This window comes from Anarrhichthys ocellatus, unplaced genomic scaffold, assembly GCF_004355925.1.
Source record: "Anarrhichthys ocellatus isolate YVR2014 unplaced genomic scaffold, GSC_Weel_1.0 scaffold208, whole genome shotgun sequence".
Lineage (NCBI taxonomy): Eukaryota > Metazoa > Chordata > Actinopteri > Perciformes > Anarhichadidae > Anarrhichthys > Anarrhichthys ocellatus.
The window spans coordinates 163883-182981 of record NW_022280238.1 but is presented as its reverse complement, the minus strand read 5'-3'; the positions used below and the strand labels follow the sequence as shown (position 1 = coordinate 182981).

Here is a 19099-nt window from a genome sequence, read left to right as displayed (position 1 = left end):
ATTCTGGTCTTGGGACTCAGTGAGGACATGGAGTGTCGTCAAAGTCTGGAGGATCAGCTCAGGTGTCCCGTCTGTCTTGACGTCTTCACTGAACTCCTACTGCAGGTATGTATGATATATGGGACACACCTGTCCTGTCCTCACCTCACCTGTTCGGTCCTGTCCTCACCTGACCTCACCTGTCCAGGTGTTGTGTGCGCTCTATGACAATGGACCTGCTTGGTCAGCTGCAGTGTCCTGTGTGTCGCTGTGCGGTCGATGGAGACAGTCCTCCTCCCAACGTCACCTTGGCTCGAATCATAGAGGCTCTGCAGGTAAAAACACCTGTTATCAGTTTACCTGTGAAACCTGAAAGTTTTGAAAAGGTTAACAATATCTTGATCTTGTTCTTTAACAAGTGAAGATTGGGTTTCATCGTAAACTACGTTTGTGGGGTCAGATTGAGATTTGGTGTGCGTGTGCATAAAAGTTAGTTTGGAGCGCTGTCAGCGCGCTTCTTTGTTCCTTTGTTTACTGGTGCCGCCGGTAAACGTAGCTGCTCGTGTGAGTATTGATTCAAGGGAAAGGACAACGGTTTTGGGATAGCTCTACGGGGTAAGTTACGTGATTTTTGCACGATATTTATTTTGTGGTCTTTTCGGATATTTCCGGATGTTGTAGAGAGAGGAGGTTCGTGATGTTTCTGCTGCAGCGGGCCCAGATGACTCTTGCAGGTTGCTCTGCGCGTGCTCTATCAAAGTGGTGCGGAGTGTTCCCTTGTAGACTGTAGCGACGTTCCCCTTTGGGTTCGTTGAGCTGGTTTTGTGTAGTGCAGTGGCCTAAGAAAGCTTCTGTTTGTTTATAGAAAAGTATGAACTCACACACACCAAGAAATAAAGACTGCAGATATAAAATGTGTTACAATAAAAAACTAATACCATTTAAGTTACATCCTTTATAGAGGGAGCTGGAGACATCTGGTACATTCAGTGATTTCAACAAGTATCTTTTAGTTTTAATATGAAAGATGATAACCAAGATGCTGCAGGAACATCAGCTTCAACCAGCTCATCATCCAGGAGAAACCTACAAACACTTGGAAAATGTTGTTAAAGTCCTGGATTTACTCACAAAAAACAAAGCAGACTATAAATAAATACTAGTAATAGCCTCCTTTTAGTGTAAACACATCAAGTTTCAGTCCTCCACAGGTCCTTGCTGGTGCTGCAGGAAGCGGATCAGACCACCAGGCAGCGGCAACTTCTTCAAACGCCGCCGACCAACCAGCTGCAGAACCTGAAGCCTGCAAAGCTGCAGCAGTGGGCGAGGAGGAGCTGAAAAACAACAAAATAAAAACCTGTGACATCACTGAAAAACCACAACAACAAAACCGTAACATCACTGGAAAACAAAATAAAAAACAGTGAGTTCACTGGGAAACTATGAGACAAACTGGTAACATCACTAGAAACTATGAGACAAACTGGTGACATCACTAGAAACTATGAGACAAACTGGTGACATTAACACTTTTTTACTGACATGTTTATTGGGGGACCATCTAATAGGTTTTCAGTTGTTTATCAGTTATTGACTCACATGCTTTATCCTTGATGGCGCTCCAGCCGGAGTAACTGTCCAGGTGTTCCATTATTCTGGAGCAGAGAGTCACATGACCAACGTAGTCCAACAGGACGTCAATGATTGGCCCCGCCCACCGACAGATACTCGGGGCTGAAATCATCTCACAGAACTGTCAATCAATCAAATAACCGTCAATCAATCAAATAACTGTCTTCTTTTCACATTGAAACTTTTTGAATCGCTGTAGTAAATAAAGTTGCGTTTAACTTAAACAGTTTAAACTTAGTTGACTTTTCCTTGAACTCCATTGTGTAGTTCTATATTTAAACGTTTTAAACAGATTCGGGTCACCTGAACGCCGCCCCTTTGCTGGGGGACTCTGTCGGTTCCGGGGAGGTCCTCTGATCGCGTGGTTTTGATTGATGGATGCAGTCGGTTACCATAGATACAGTTGAAGCAGGACAGGGCGTGGCCTCCGTTGTCCAGCAGGTACTTGAACATAGGCAGGTACTTCATGGAGAACATGTAGACGGCGGGGAAAGTGGTGGGGTGTGTGGTGATGGAAGTGTTGATGTCGGCTCCGTGCTCCACCAGCATGGTGACGGTCTGGATGCAGCCCAGTCTCGCCGCCACCAACAGCGGCCTGAACAAGTCGAGGTTTGGGTCGGCACCGGCCTCCAGCAGCATGTGCACTGCGTCGATATTGTTGTTGATGACGGAGAAATAGAGTGCCGTGCTGCGGCGGTCCTGGTACAGCCTTGATCGTTCTTCAGACAGCTGAGCGTTGACGTCGAAGCCCGCCTTGATCAGAACCTCCAGGACGTCATCACGGTTACGCTCAGCGGCCAGGTGGAGTGGGCTGATACCAGTCCGCCGGACTCTGGTCTTACTGGTGGCTGAGATCAACATGGAGACGATGCTGGAAACAGGAGACATTCCAGGAAGTAGATGAGACCGACCTTGAGAATTTCTGTCATGCTCATTATTATGATTCTTCTCTTAGCATATTATGACATCTTTGTTTGATTCTTCGTGAACTGTTATATTCCCGCTTGGTCAGCATGCCTTTGGGGGACATTTTATGCTGCGTTTTATTTCCATTTTGGGAGATTTATCCTGCTGCTGCTCAGGGCAGGTGCCCTTCAATTACAAATCTCCCTGTAGAGTCAAGACATTATCATCACACCTATCTGTTTGTAATAAACAATTCTCTTTTTTTAATTCACGTGTCTCTCCTGATTGAATTGGGCTACACATAGTTGCCTGCTGGCTGGTTCTGGATAGGGTTAGAGGTGAATGATGGGTTTCGAATGATGGTATAAGGGTTAGAGTTATATTTAAAAAAAGGTTTGACCTTAAAAGATTTGAGGCTGGGACGATCCCAGTCCCATTTTAACTTCATGAACTAATATAATTTAAGCCTGAATATGATTTTGGGATGTAGGGATTCATGTTGCAAATCATTTTGTTATACATTGATCAAACAAACAAAAATACAATTTTAGAAAATACAATTTTCCAATTTTCTGTTTTTCAACTGATATTTTAGAAAGGTTAAGTGTTACACTGATCATCATCCATGACACCCAGCTCTATATAGCTGTTGAGTCAGATGAGCCTCTTCACTCTCTACAACACTGGCTGTGGTCTGGGGGACTTGATTTCCCCCAAACCTACCAACTCTCTTAGATGGGTTCTGTTGTTCATAAAATATGGCAGACAATAGTCAGAGTGCCTACATGTCACTTCCTCTCTGAGCGGCCACATGAAGCGGTAATAACCCCGTCTTTCCAGGTATGTTGGCGTTAGCGTTCTGAGAGAGGAGGAGCTCCACAATTTCTTCATGTCCATTTTTAGCAGCTTCATAGAGAGCGGTTGCTCCATCAGCAGCCTGACCATTAAGGTCTGCACCTGTAGGGAGACAGGGAAGGGTTCAGGGGTCAGAGGTCAGGATTCCAAGTTGGTACAATGGTAATCAAAGTGGAAGGCTTATGTCATGGGAAGCAAATCTTCTAATATTATAATATATTATTTGATTCTGTCCTGGAAGAGAGATCTCTCCCCTGTTTTTTCCCTTTCAATGAGGTTTTTTTTTGAGGGGAAGTGTTTCCTGTTCTGATGTTCCTGTTGTTTGCTGGAGAGATTGAAAAGTCCTCTGAGGCAAATTCATCATTTGTGATATCGGGCTATACAGATAAAATTTAATTGAATTGTTGACTTCATGAAGGACACTACAGTGTGTGTCAATGTACTGTTTCCATCACAGGAACTTTTTCACAGGAACAGGAATCTTTTGAGGAACTCAGGGACTATACCTGTGTTTCAACCAGTGGAACCAGGCACTAAATGTAGTTCCTGAAAGATGGTCTCAGATGTAAAAGAAGTCCCTGCTCCCTTAATTCCAATGGATAGGGCTTCAGTGATCTCTCTGCTGCTGCAGAAGTGATGAGCACTACTCTGCCAGGTGTAATTGAACTAAAGTGAAATTTATTCTGTGATTATTCTGTGCTCTTTCTTCTACACACTACTACGGTTACAGTAGAAGAAGCAGTAGAACAATAAGATAAACATCGTACTATGTTTGAGGAGGAGGCGCAGGGCGGCGAGCTGCCCGCTCTGTGCTGCATTGAACAGCGGTGAGATGCCATACATGTTGGAGAGGTTGTGTTTAGCTCCAGCCTTCAGCAGCATCTCACAGATCTCCACGTTGTTTCGACATGCGGCTTCGTGCAGGGCGGTGCAACCCCAAATACAGTGAGTGTTCACCGCTACACCGTGGTTCAACAACGCCGCCACCATCGCAGGGATGTTCCTCTCACAGGCTGCAGAGAAAGAAAACAAGAGTTTATTGAAGTAAAACATCCTCATTACTTTCTCCAGCTTCTGTCTACACCAGCTGAGTCCAGATGACAACTTATAATAAATATAAATATTTTTCTTCTTGGGTTCTTATAACTCCTTAAGACCTTCAGAGTTATTACCAAGAACTCTCCAAGCTCTCGGATTAGCTCAAACATAGTGAAGGTCAACAGAGAACCGCTGTTCAGAAACAGAGCTCAACATATTTGGTATCAAGAGGTACTCACAGTTCAGGTGGTGGGCTTGGGACTCAGTTGGTACTCTGTTTTGCCAATAAAGGCAAAGCACTATTAAATATATATAAAATAAAGAGTACCAAATTCAAATAATTTTGTATCCTGCAAATAGTAGACAACTGATTTATTGTTTTAAAGATAACACAGCTCCCCAGTCAGTGTATGACATGAGTTCATGTCAATATTTTATTGGGACTCTGACTTCACTTTCTGTAAGATTCACCTCTGTAAAGAGGAGTCTCTTTGTCATAGTTTGGGATGTTGGCATCTACACCATTTTCCAGCAGCACCTGAACACATCGCAGCTGGTCTTTGCTGACAGCAACCAGCAGCGCTGATTCACCGCGCTCCGTTCTTTTGTTTATCATCCCCGGCTGAGCTGGGCACAAAAACACAGAAAGTACTTCTTTGGATTTTGTTGTGATGTGTCGGTTCCTATGTGTGTGTGTGTACAGATCTACCTGAGAGCAGTACTTGCAGACAGGTGTCCTGACCAAACCACGCTGCCTGGTGGATCGCCAGCCATCCCGGTTTATTCGGCAGCATCAGGTCTGTTCCCAGAAGCACCGCCAACGCTTTCACTCTGCTCGCATCACCGACACGGATCGCTTTGAACAGAGGCTCCTCCTCCCTGCAGGGAAAATACCCATGAGCCACCTGTCTCAGCTGACCTCTCCATCCTCACCTGACCTCTCCACCTTACCTGTCTCACCTGACCTGTCCATCCTCACCTGTCTCACCTGGCCTCTCCATCCTCACCTGTCTCACCTGACCTCTCCATCTTCACCTGTCTCACCTGACCTCTCCACCTTACCTGTCTCACCTGACCTGTCCATCCTCACCTGTCTCACCTCACCTCTCCATCCTCACCTGTCTCACCTCACCTTTCCTGATTCTCAAACACACCCAAAATATGAACCAATAACTCTTCACATCACAACTTCAGCCAGTTGTTAATATTAATTGTTACCTGCTCCGTTCACTCTGATATTTTCTAACCCTTCTACCCTCCACCTTTTACTAACCTCCTTCCTATTTCCCTTATCAGCCTCGCAGTACATATACCAAGTCCATTTCATTTCAGGGCCAAATACCTATGTTTACCTAACGGATGTTAACAACGTAAACCTAACCATGTAGTTTAGTTAAACCTAAGTGACGCCAACTTGGCCTGACTAAGCGTCCGTATGTGACGACTAACCCTACATTCATCCCCTGCCTATCTAGATAGCATTTGCCAACTTTTCCAGTCTGTGTTCTTGCCTGACCCACATCTGGATAAGCTTGACTGTCTTTTTGGTTTGGACCCTCACCTGATTCTGACCTCAGTATACATGGACTTGCTCTTACTTTGTCTCATGCTTTTGGATTTGAGGTGTTACACTGGAGGGTAGTTCTGAGGTAAGAAGAATAACCTGCACTGACCATGAAAATAAATTCTTTCTATAACTGCACAAATCCTCATGGGAACAACAAAAATGAATTATGATGGTTTCACATGCAGAGATGCAACAGGTGATACAGGTAGTTCCTCATCCAGAGATGGTTCATGAACAGAACTTGACTCACTCTTTAGGTTCTGGAGCGATGAGAACGAGAGTGCCGTCAGCTCTGCGATACTCCACCATGCGCTTCCCAGAACCCGTCATGAAGTGACTGACCGTCCCATCAAACATCTTCCTAAGTCAGGATCACAAAGACAACAGCCAATCAGAGCACAGAGACTGACACAACATTTCGGCACCTTTTTGATGCAAGTAAACTTCTGTCTTCACAGGAAGATAGGTTGAGGGGAAAAATAGGACAAGAGCATGTTTGTCATTAACATGAGTGACTAACGACTTGAACACTAATAACTCTAAGACAAAAGACTATAGCTGGCTATTGGCACTGATTTCCCAAATCGATTTGATTCTGATTCACAAGGTCCCAATTCAATATTATTTGTAATTCAATATCAATTCACTTAGAGATATTTCAGTTCGTGCTGGGTGGTACACCTAATCTTGTGATATATTATTTTAAATTTCTAGTGAAATATACATTTTTCATAAACAACCACACCAGAGAGAAGCTGCAAAGAACCCTTCGGCTGGGAAAGTTTTATTTGAATGGAGAGGAAACTCTAATAACTGCGTGCCCTTCTCACTCATGGTATAACTTTTTAACACAACAGTTAATATCAATTAATAACCCACAACTAACTCTTCAACAGCATAACAGACTATGTCACACAACTAATTGTGACACAAAAAAGAATTGAAAAACGAATAATTTTACATTCACAAATTTACACAACTGAACGGCATGCTGGGTAATGTTACAGCTGCTAGCTAGTAGCATAACAGTCTGTTAACAGCAGTGAGAGGCTCCGTCACTGCTGCAAAATCAAGAACAGAAAAGAGAGATGGAGGATGAAGAAAGAGAGGCGGAGATGCACTTAAAGAAAAAGAGGAGCTGAGTCTGCTGTTTGGAAGTTTTTGGGTTTTTAAATATCCAACTTAGCCATTGTTTTTGACAGTGGTTCTAAAACGAGCAACATCAGTCACCTCAGCACAAAACATCTGAAGATGGAGAGAACGATTACAGTCGTTAGATTCAAGGGCATCAGTAGCACCAGTGAAACATCCATCCATCCATCCATCGTCTTCCACTTATGGGAGCCAGGTTGCTTAGGACATATTCCAAATGTCTCTCTCGCCAACAACGCTTTCCAGCTCTTCCTGGGGAAACCCAAGGCGTTGCATTTCGTGACCATTTCATGATACTGGGCTAGAATAGCGACTGAGGCCGCATGGATTACAAAACAAAATGGCCACTGGGACGTCTGGGTTTACAAAACTGGATCCATGCAGGACTCTCATCAACCAGACTGAAGGATAAAAAGATACATCTGATGTGAAAAAGAATAGAATAAATCACCAGCAATTGCTAAAATAAACTAAACCTCTTCAATCTAACTACTGAGTAGAATCAGAATCAGAACCATTTATTGCCATGGTATGTTGCACATACAAGGAATTTGACATGACGGGTGGTGCATAACATTAAACAATCAACAACAATCAACACAGTGAAAAAAGTAGGAACATATTCAAATTTACAGTAAAATATAAAATAAAGTGCACAAATGAACAGATAACAGGACTATAAACAAGTGAGATGTAAGTGTAATGTAAAGTGTCGAGTGTGTTTAAATAAGAAACATAGAGGGGATTTGCAGGGGACTGACGGATGTCAGAGTCAGTGGGGGTCCCGGGCTTTGATGATGAGCCCGACTGAAGACGGGAAAAAACTGTTCATGTGGCGTGAGGTCTTGGTCCTGATGGACCGCAGCCTCCTGCCAGATGGAAGGGGCTCGAACAGTTTGTGTCCAGGGTGAGAAGGTTCGGCTACAATCTTTCTTGCTCGCTTCAGGGTCCTTGAAGACCCTCGGCGAACTGCAGAGGGTCCAGGAGTGGGTCGGTGAGGGTTTTTAGGTGGGACAGGACAAGGAGCTCAAAAGACTTCATAACCACAGAGGTCCGGGCGACGGGTTGTAGTCGTTAAGTCCTGTGATCCTTGGTTTTTTGGGGACGGGGATGATGGTGGAGACCTTGAAGCAGGCTGGTACGTGGCATGTCTCCAGGGAGGTGTTGAAGATGTCTGTGAACACCGGAGACAGCTGATCAGCACAGTGCTTCAGGGTGGAGGGGGAGACAGAGTCTGGGCCGGCTGCTTTGCGGGTGTTCTGTTTTTTAAAAAGCCTGTTGACATCTCTCTCCAGAATAGAGAGAGTAGTCACTGGGGAGTGGGGGACACTGGGATGGGTGGTACTTGGGTGGTACAGAGGCATGGGCCCCTTCCGTGCTGGGGGTGGTGGTCCTGGGGGGTGGGGGGGCACTGGGATGGGTGGTACAGAGGCATGGGCCCCTGCTGGGCTGGGGGAGGGGACCTGGTGGTCTGGGGCTGGTTGATGGAGCTGTGGGGGATGGAGTCAGGGCTGTCCCATTGTCTTTCAAAATGACAGTACTCGTTCAGCTTGTCTGCCAGGTGGAGGTCGTTCATGGAGTGGGGGGCTTTAGGCTTGTAGTTGGTGATCTGCCTGAGGCCTCTCCAGACAGAAGCAGAGTCACTTGCTGAGAGCTGGTGTTACAGTTTCTCAGAGTACAGTCGTTTAGCGTCTCTCACTGCCTTGCTAAACCTGTACTTTGACTCTTTATGGGGGTGACAGTGGGTTAAGAGGGGGTGACTGGGTTAAGAGGGTTGTCTGGTTGTCTGGTAACCGCAAGGTCAACGGTTCGATCCTCGACTGGGACGTGTCAAGTGTCGAAGTGTACCTGAGCAATACACTGAACCCCAGGCTTCCTGGGTTATTGGCAGACCGCTTCAAATGCAGAGACAACTTTCCCCCTTAACGGGATCAATATAGTATAAAAAATTAAAATTTATACATGTCCTTGTCTTAAATGCCTGATCTTTCTGCATGTAGCTGTCTGAGTTCAGCTGTAAACCAGGGTTTGTCGTCGTTATAACTGGTGCTTGATGGAACACAGCTGTCCTCACAGCTGATGTATGTACGTTACAGCCTCTGTGTACTCATCCAGACTGTTGGTAGCAGTCCTGAAATCATTCCAGTCTGTACAGTCTAAACACGCCCGAAGATCCTCCATAGCTTCACTGGTCCACTGCTGTGTACTGTGTTGTACACAACACCAGCACCAAGGCCTTTTGTTTTTTATTGTTGTTCCTATCAGTCTGACACCAAAATGTCTGTGACATTGGCCATCGGCCCCCACCTTTGCTCATTCTGTATAAAGAAAGCGTGTTCCCTTTTTTCTTGGTTCTTCCTCACTGAGACTGTACGCATTCTGTTGTGATGATTGAACCTTCTCTGCGCAGAGAATAAATACTTAATTAAAATATTATTTATTTCAGCAGTAAAAGACTCACGCAAAGCGGGTATAGGAATATTTTCCACCACAATGTCCTCCCCACAGGTTTACAGAGCTTGGGTTTCTGCCTGTATGCAGGAATCAGATGGACCATGAAGTGGTCAGAGAGTCCCAGTGCAGCACGAGGCATGGCGTGATAGGCCCCCTGATTGTGGTGTAACAGTGATCTAGAATGTTCTCCTCTCTGGTTGAGCATTTAATAAACTGTCTGTATTTAGGTAGTTCATGGCTGAGGTTTCCTTTGTTAAAGTCACCAAGGACAAGAACTAGAGAGTCCGGGTTGGTCCGCTCCACACACAGTATCTGGTCGGTGAGTGTCCGCTGTGCTTCCTGCACGTTGCTCTGCGGCGGCATGTAAACACCGACCAGGATGAATGAGGCGAACTCACGGGGGAGTAAAATGGTTTACAGTTTATAATGAAGGATTCCAGATCAGGAGAACAGTGCTGTAGAATCACTGTCACATCGTTGCACCAGCCACTGTTGGTATAAAAACAGATTCCTCCACCCTTCGATTTGCCGGAGAGGTCCGTGTCGCGGTCCGCTCTGAACAGCTGGAAGCCAGCCAGCTGTAGCGCGGAGTCCGGAATCGATCCACAGAGCCAGGTCTCAGTGAAGCACAGAATGGAGGAGGAAGAAAAGTCTCTGTCTCTCCCCACCAGTAGCTGAAGTTTGTCCAGTTAGTTGCACAGTGAGCGGATGTTGGAGGGAAATATTCCAGGCAGCGGCGTATGAGAACCCCGTTTGCGAAGACACACGAGCGCGCCGGCACGTTTTCCTCTTCTACGGCGCTTCACTGCATGAGTTAAGGTGAGCGCACCTTTGACGAGAATGTCCAGTAATTCCACAGAAGTTAACAGAAAAGTTGAAAGTAAGTCCGCTGGAGTTGTTCCCCTGATGCTTACGAGCTCATCTCTGGTGAAAGAGCTCCGGGTATCACAGCAGAAAACTGAATTAACAACAAAAACAACACAACACAATGAGCACCAACACTTAGGCAGCCGTCCGCGGCGCCATCTTGGTGAACCCGAATTGGTAAAAAAAGATTTAAATTAATTTAAGCATTTGGTGCTTGAATTAAAATGGTAACTGGTTATTATTGAAGGAAATAAGAAAAAGAACATCATTATGACGGTTAAATATAACTTTTTACAGCACTGTACATGTCTTCTTTGTTTTAACCTTTTCAAACACACACTTAATCTGCCTTAATGATAGTGCTGTACGATGAGGACCAACATGAAGCCCTTCTCCACTGTCATCGTTCTCATACTCACAATATGGAGGATAATAAAAGCTGTGTGAGATTACATACGGATCAGGAAGCTGTTCCCTCGGAGGATTTGGAGAACTGTAGTGTGCAGAGCTCTGGGCTGGAGTCGGATGCCTTGATTGATTAGTGGCTCTGGCTGAAGTATTCAGGCTGCTGCTGTCAGGTGGTGGAGGAGGTGTGTTGGCAGTAGCAGAGGTGATGGCATTGGAGGCGTCGCAGGGTGCGTCAGTCAGACTGCGCTCGATGGCGAGCTGCAGCAGCTCGTCATCATTCAGGTTACTGTACAGAGAATAATCCTCGAATGCTTCAGAGCGAGAGATGCTCGCTACTGCCATGATGGTGCTGTGGGGTCAGAGATGAACATCAGACAACAGACAGCAGCACTGACTTCATACGAGTGTTAAGATAAAACACCAAACAACAGACAGCAGCACTGACTTCATACAAGTATGTTAAGATAAAACACCAGACAACAGACAGCAGCACTGACTTCATACAAGTCTGTTCAGATAAAACACCAAACAACAGACGGCAGCACTGACTTCATACAAGTATGTTAAGATAAAACACCAGACAACAGACAGCAGCACTGACTTCATACAAGTCTGTTCAGATAAAACACTAAACAACAGACAGCAACACTGACAGTAAAACTTCATACAATCAGCACTTAAAAGCAGTAAAACACGAATATTACTGAAAAAGAAGAGTACTCACATATTTTTAAAAGTGCTTTTTTACATTGAACCAGTTATTCCTCTGACTTGAGACACGTCCATGTGTTCTTTGAGTCAGTCCTGCTTCTGTAATGGAGACGGCACATTTCCCTCGGGGGGTACTTAATGTTTATTTTGAGGACCTGAAGTCTGAGCTTGTTGATCAGCTGACCTCTTATGTTACAGATTTTCTGAACCAGCAACAGCATCACTTCAACAGAATAAACATGTTTAATGTAAAATATTGACACGGTGTTTAACAAACTGGATCAATACCAGATGTGTTCAGGATTAATCATAGATCAGAATCAAATTAATCCATTTATTAATTATCTTTCCTGGGATGATCTCGACTCTGTCCAGAGATTATCTGAGATCTTTCAAAGATTAATCTGTAATCTGACAATCCACGACAATCCCTGATCTTTACAGTATTAATCCTAGATCTATCCTGGTTTAGTACACGTTTGTTCCAGGTTAATCCCTGATCTTTACAGAATGAATCACAAATTTTGTCTGGAGTGAAACAGAATTTTGCGAGGTTAAATCCCTGGGCCCCGTCCCTCGTACGTGGTTCAACTAAGTCGATCAAATGTCCTATTAGCCAGCTGAAATTAACCCGATGATTGAAATCAGGCTATCTCGGTTTCTCCAAGGCTGATCCTCTCAAACAGTCTCGTTAATTCAAACCAGACGATCAGGATCAGGATAATTGCGCGTGCCCGTCCTACTTCAAAAGGGGGAAGCGTCAATCACCGAAACCATGATTTTCTAACAGTACAATGTTAAATAAAGTCAAAGAAAGAGCCTCTTTTTACTCCGCTGACGAGCAGGAGATGATCATGAACGCATATGAGGAATTCAAGACCATAATCACAGCAAAGTCTAACACTACCACCGCTGCGAGGGCTAGACAAGAAGCACGCAAAATATCACAGACAAGTTAAATGCGTAAGTGTTGTAAATGTATCAGCTCATTTTAATGCCTCATCACCCCAATCAATCAGATGATATGTCTTTAAATGAGCTGCTGGCAGTAGGCTTAATGAATGCATCATCCAATGAGATCTATAGCGACAATAATGATCTCAACTCTTTCAGAATAAGTAGATCAAAACAAGCCCAAAGAGTATCTAATTCATACTCATTAATATGAGGATATATGTACTGTATGCCCTTATGTATCATGTACTAGTCACTAGCTTAGGGCCCCACCTCGGCCGGAGCGAGCCTTCGTCGGTTGTTTGGAGAGTTTGAGGAATGGTTGATGGAGATTTAGCCAGATGCGGTTTGGGGGAGTCTTAGCTGAGGATCCACTGCGGCTCCCGGGCCTTGCAGGTCCCCCGGCCTCCATATGGGATAGGAGGATGATGACTATGGGGGGGAGATAACCTTTAACAAGAGGGAGGGAGGGTGGGATGCGGAAAGCGCGAGCGAGCCGAGGCTTAGAGTGGGTAGGTATTTACAGGAGTGTGGCCGGAAGCGGGGGAGTGGCTGAGGTGTGGTCCTGCTCCTGAAATTCAGCTAAGGTTTATCTCCAATATATGTGTATATACATGTCTGTGTAAATTACCATATAGAACTAGGAGTTTGAATATGTGTGTGAATCTGTGTATGGGCGGATCAGTATGTATGTGTGTATTATTCATCATCAGACATTCAATCAACTGAAGCAGTGAAGATAAATAGTGTGTGATTCTCTCTGTTCTTATCATGAGTCCACCTTCATCATGTTCTACAGTAATGATATGCTGGTGTACTAATAACACTGTCATATCATTATGAGTGCTTTAACCCTCATTTATGCAACGCAGCCATCAAGAGGACATGGGAGCAAGTAAACACTAAGCACACACATTACGCAGAATGCTGAGTCAGTACAATATGTGCCATGGTAATGTAATGAACACATCCATAAGTTTATTAAGCGCCAAATAAACTGTACGAACAGCACGGCATGCAGCAGCTTTCCTGATGTTCTCCGCATCGCCGACACTGTACAACAATGTACCACTCGCAGAACAGCTCAAGGCTGCATCCAGTCTGTGAGACATCAATGCTCGGCTGCAGCGTGTGGTGTTCAATGTATGCTCCAGAAGGTCTGTAAATAAATGATTCCTTGTGGGCAGAATGGATAGCGCTCGTATAGGAAGTCATCATGATGTGATAACGGATCTTGGCGATGTGGAAGAACTCTCTCCCTATAAAACGCTAATCTAACTAATATCCTCCTTCATCAGTGGATCTCTGAGGAAGGGAGCTGTACATTAATGCAATAGAGGCTTCTTAGTTTGCTCAGCTGCTTTTAATGGATCACCATGTGTCTCACTTTACATGCATTTCCGGAACTCCCGTATAACCCCCGGTATATGCGCAAGCGCATTAGACTACCGTATATGACAGGAGCTGCCATGTTTTCCGGGGGAGTGGCAGCTTATCCAGCTACCTTCAGTTAGCCTGCGCTGGAGCAGGTTCAAGTTTATGGATGTGTTGCCATGGTGATTTTGCCAAACTTGCTTCATGGAACCGAAAAGCCTGATTTATGTAATCTTATCCTGAAAATGATCCGGCTAACTCAGTTAGCCACGTACGAGGAACGGGGCCCTGGTCTATCTCCAATTACTCCAAATGTTTTGTTTATTTGAGATCTGTCCAAGAATTATCCATCCTGGGTGAATACCAGATTTATCTAGGAATAATTCAAGATCTGTATCAAACTAATCCCTAATCTGTCCCATATAAATCTCAGATCTTTCCAGGATTAATCCCAGGTATTTTACATTTTATTCTGTAATCTGTCCAGGTCCTAATCCTAGTTCCAGATTTATCACAGCTTTTTTAAAGATTTCTCTCTGATCCAATCCTGGTTAATCCCTATTCTTTCTCAAATTAAACATCAATCTGTCTCAATCAAAGATTCAATCCCAGATCCATCCTGGGTTAATCAAAGGCCTTTTTAGGATGAGCCCTAGACCTGTCTCAAATTAATGCCTGTTTTGTCAGATTTCATCTGAATTTTGTCCAAAATTAATCTGTAATCTGACCTCGGTTAATCCCAGATCTGTCGCTAAAGATAATTCCAGAAGAATTAATCCCAAATCTGTCCTGGGTTAGCATCAGATCTTTGAGGGAACAATTTTTGATCTGTCCAAGGTTACTTTTAGATTGGTTTCAGAATAATCCCCAATCTGTCCCACGTATATTCTAGATCTGTCCTGATTTAAATGTCTCCAGTTCATTACAAATGCATGCAGGGTTAATCGCAGACTTTTGTCAGGTGAATCCATAATGTGTACACTTTAGATATGTGGCTTGGTCCTTGGGTGACTGTAGCTCAGTTGGCAGAGTAGTTGTCCTTCAACCAAAATGCCTGGCTAGTCAAACAGTGGCTCCTCCTTTACACATGGCCACGTGTCCTTGACTGAGGACACTGAACCAGACGCTTCACAGGAGCTCCCTGCTCCTCATTTATTACATTTTAGTATTATTTTTATTGTCTCTTATTTTTGGCCACATTGCACTCCTGGAATGTTACAATAGTTAATTCCTGTAAAGTGGCCTACCGCTGAGAAAAACTGCTGCTACTACACACTGAAATAAAACGACCTGATTCACCAGTAGACTGATAAACTAACCAATCACATGACTAGTTCTAATCTAGTTAAATTGGGTTAACTGTGTGTGTGTTATTTTTAGATTCAGCTGCTGTAAAGTGAACAGACAAGGTCAGAGCTGAGCTGTTCAATTAAAACATTTAAAACAACACTCAGTAAAGAGTAGTTAACTAAAGTTAAAGTTCATACTCACACATCTACTAAAACCAGTAAACATCCACTGACCAGTTCACAATGTCACAATCTTGATTTTGGTTTAGCTTGTTTCCTGTTTTATTTTGAAGTTCCCTGTCTCGTGTCCTGTCGTTGTGGTTTTCCCTCCTTTTTCCTGTGATCACCTGAGTTGTAATGGGGTTCATCCCAAGTCTCTTAATTCCGTCCTCGTTTCCCTCACTTGTATCTTTTCCTTGCTTCTTAGTCCCTCCCACCAGGGATGCATGAAGAGATGCAAGGAAACCATGCGAGGAGAGAGGGAACGAGGAAACATATTTTCACACAAATGAGACATCCTTTCCTTTGTATCATCACGTGAAGCGACTGTTTATGATCAAACCTGGATCAGCTGATTCATCTTTAACAACTGTAGAGACTTTTAATCACTGTACTAATAAAGACACAGTTATCATCACTGTACTAAAACTAATAAAGACAGTTATCAGAGTACAGGTATTTTCTCTCTGTTATAAACTGCAACGACTATTTATACTGTGTTCTGTTTATAAGCGCGGGACCGACATTTCTACCGAGAGAATGAGTTTGTTTTATTTATCAATTATTTGCGTCTGTACGTTTTTAAATTCTGATTGTGACGTCATTATTAATTAACCCAGAATATGATTATGGTTTCTCTTGAACACTGGAATTCATTTATTAGGCTCCATGATTCAGGTTAAACTTAAATGATAAAACTCATCAAACCCGACACTCAGGAATGATCCGCCTCATGTGACTGAATGAAATGATGATAAAAAGTGTTTCTTTCATATATATAGAGCTGGAGAAAAGAAACACTTTTTATCATCATCATCAGGAGCAGGGAGCTCCTGTGAAGCGTCTGGTTCAGTGTCCTCAGTCAAGGACACGTGGCCATGTGTAAAGGAGGAGCCACTGTTTGACTAGTCACTGTTTGACTAGCCAGCCTTTTGGTTGAAGGACAACTTTATATATATATATATATATAAATATAAAAAGTGTTTCATCTCTCCAGCTCTCTCTGACTTTAATTGTATTCATAATAAAGTTATTGAGGGAAACATCAGATCATGAAAACACAAATCTTTCTAATAAATGTGGAAAGTTGTTTGTGGTCCTTTTGTTGTTCAGACTACAATGAACATTTATTTAAACCAGATGTTGAATCAGAAACCTAATCAAATATAAACTAGAGTTTAATCTCTGATCTGTCGTCACAGTTCCACATGTTCGTCTGCATTAGGGTCCATCCCAGTCTGTTCTTCAGCCTGTGACACATTAAACAAACTGGTTATATTAAGAATTAGACTCTTCGGAAAAGGATCAGAGTGATACCTCTGTCTGCTAACATAGTAGTAGTAAATTAAAGTAATAAGTTACAAGTACAAGCTTCAGTTTTTCCTCAGCATACTGACTATGTGCCTTTAAAGACAAGTGGTCGTTAATTCAAAATCCAAAGTAGTTAAAAGTAGAGACCAAGTCAATTTGTTGACCATGATCTTACTGTTCTTGAAAAGCTGACTAGTTTGGACTTTAGTGCTGCTAATGCGAAGCCCAGAATCACTAGTGAGGCTTCTGTTAGAACTAGCTGGAATAGTAGGAGTTGTTGTTCAACTAGTGGAGAAAATTGTTGTCTGACATCAAAAATATGGAATCGGCTTTCCATATGACTCAATCTTTGCGCTGTAACAAGTAGGATTATGTACATCAGCATGTCTCCATAGTTTGTCTGTGATGTTCTACTGAACATAATCTGAAGATGGTCCAAAGGAGGTAAACACATTGTAGATTATGCGACATGTTCAATTGATTGATTTTCTTCTACACCTCCAGTTACATAACACATCTGCCCTGACATACATTAAGATAAATATTTAGACATGACATCGTCTTCAAAAGAAGAGCTGCTGGGAAATGTTTTATGATCCGGTCAATGTGGTATAAAACCCGAATGACCAGTTCATTAGAAGTGAAGTGACCACCGCATACAGGAAGCCTCCCAAAACAAAATCAGTGAAAGTTATTTAAGTTTAGAAGTGATTTTATATTTGCTCCAGCTTATATCGCTCCAACTCTAACCGTTGTCTTGCCTGAGCATGGGCTAGTTCAGCCTCCCGAAGATGTGCATCTTGTCTTAACTCCACAGTATTTTTATGTTACTTTTGCATTTGTAGCAAGAAAAGTTGTTTTTGTTGCTCAAATGTCAAACCAACTCCAAGTCCAGTCAAAACAGGAGCCATTTTGGAACCTTTGACTGACTCACTTACCCTGGGGGAAGCTATGTCTGAACATGTATTAATTTCTACAGGTGCCTTTGCAATCCCCACTATGACAGGCAAAACGTTTTTCTCCAACAATTCATCTTTATTCAACTTTGAAGTTCAACATTGTAATGGTCCACTAATTTCAAGAGCTGATCTTTTTTGTAAGAATTTAGCAAATCATCATTTGGAGACTGAACAAAGTCTTCAATGGAAGCCATTTGATCAGTTCACCTGCAACCTTTGAGGCACTTTTCCAACAAACCACAACCACAACTAATACAAAGTTTTCCACCACAAACCTAAAGGATGACATGCTGCTTTAAATAAGGAACCCAATTCCTCTGACTAACTGCCTAACCAGGCCTAGCTGAGTAACTCATCCCTAGACTTCATGCAGGGTAGTGGCAGGATAAATTAAGCACAAACCCAGTAACCCGGTTAACCTTCAGCAAGCTGAAAATCACCTAGACAGTCATGGAAGTGCCCCCGAGCCAATGCTCTAACCACGTACTGCACAAAAACAACAAACACACAAAAAAAGGGTCAATGAGAGACGGCCAGTGCCCCTCATTGCTTATGCCTATCAGACTCACAAGCCTGTACTACTAACAGCAGGTCAGAAAACACAATTTAACCCAAAAATCTGTGTGGAAAAACTCCCTTTGACAAAGTTACATTTAACAATTTCCCAGTACTAACCTTTCCAAATCCAGGACAAGCTCCTATTTGTTACCACCTGGCTCAAGGCCGGCAACAAAAAGGGAGGCCACACACAGATATCTTCTTCTTCTTCTTTTTGTTTTATGGCGGATGTCATCCAGTGAAAGGTGCATTACCGCCACCTACTATATTGGAGTGTGGACCCGATAACCTATCCCCTTACAAAAACTAAAAAATAAATAAATAAATAAAATAAAATAAAATAAAACAAACAAAAACTAAAAAAAGGAGCTCTCCATTTCAGAGACTTAAATTATTTTGCTCAATCCTGTTTCTTTCACATATTGTAGTATGTTTCCTGCCCCCAAGGTTAATGCATATTTTAGATTTAGTTCCTCCACTCCCAGCCTCCTCTTCAACCTGGAGTCAAGTGAGAATTTCTGACAATGACAAATGATATGTTCTACAGATTCTGGTATTTGGCAGTGCTCACATAGTCCTGCTGGGTGTTTATTTATTAGTTGCTTTATTAGTTGCATTGCTTTGTTCAGCCTTGTGTGTCCAATCCTCAGTCTGGTTAACATGTTTTCTTCTGTGGTGCTTCTTCTGGATGGCCTCCCTTTGCCAACTTCTTTCTGAACAGCATACAGATGTCTTCCTGTGTCCTACATCCCAACTGTGCTGCCATTTCTTAATAATATTTCTTTTGATTATTGATTTAGCTTCTGCTTTGCTGAGTAAAATGTCTGTCTTGTGCTGCCTTTCTAAAGCTTGTTTTGCTAAATTAT

The 19099-nt window shown here is 43.2% G+C and overlaps 1 protein-coding gene across 3 annotated transcripts; it reads right to left on the bottom strand.

Annotated features, from left to right (window-relative positions):
• Positions 1-492: 492 nt before the first annotated feature.
• On the bottom strand, positions 493-18434 carry LOC116400815 (ankyrin repeat and SOCS box protein 2-like). 3 transcript variants are annotated; one of them, XM_031878880.1, is made up of 10 exons: positions 18351-18434; positions 10908-11207; positions 6228-6338; positions 5120-5289; positions 4882-5064; positions 4140-4385; positions 3303-3474; positions 1915-2482; positions 1579-1732; positions 493-1313 (listed from the first exon to the last, which is right to left on the bottom strand). In XM_031878880.1, exons 2-10 carry the CDS (start codon positions 11198-11200, stop codon positions 1177-1179), a joined length of 2034 nt encoding a protein of 677 aa, XP_031734740.1. In that variant the 5' UTR covers positions 11201-11207; positions 18351-18434; the 3' UTR covers positions 493-1176. The 3 variants fall into 3 exon arrangements, with proteins under 3 accessions (XP_031734740.1, XP_031734741.1, XP_031734742.1); XM_031878881.1 differs by lacking the exon at positions 18351-18434 and adding an exon at positions 11583-12199; XM_031878882.1 differs by lacking the exon at positions 18351-18434 and having other exon boundaries at positions 494-1313; positions 4882-5037; positions 10908-12199.
• Between the last annotated feature and the right edge of the window lie 665 nt (positions 18435-19099).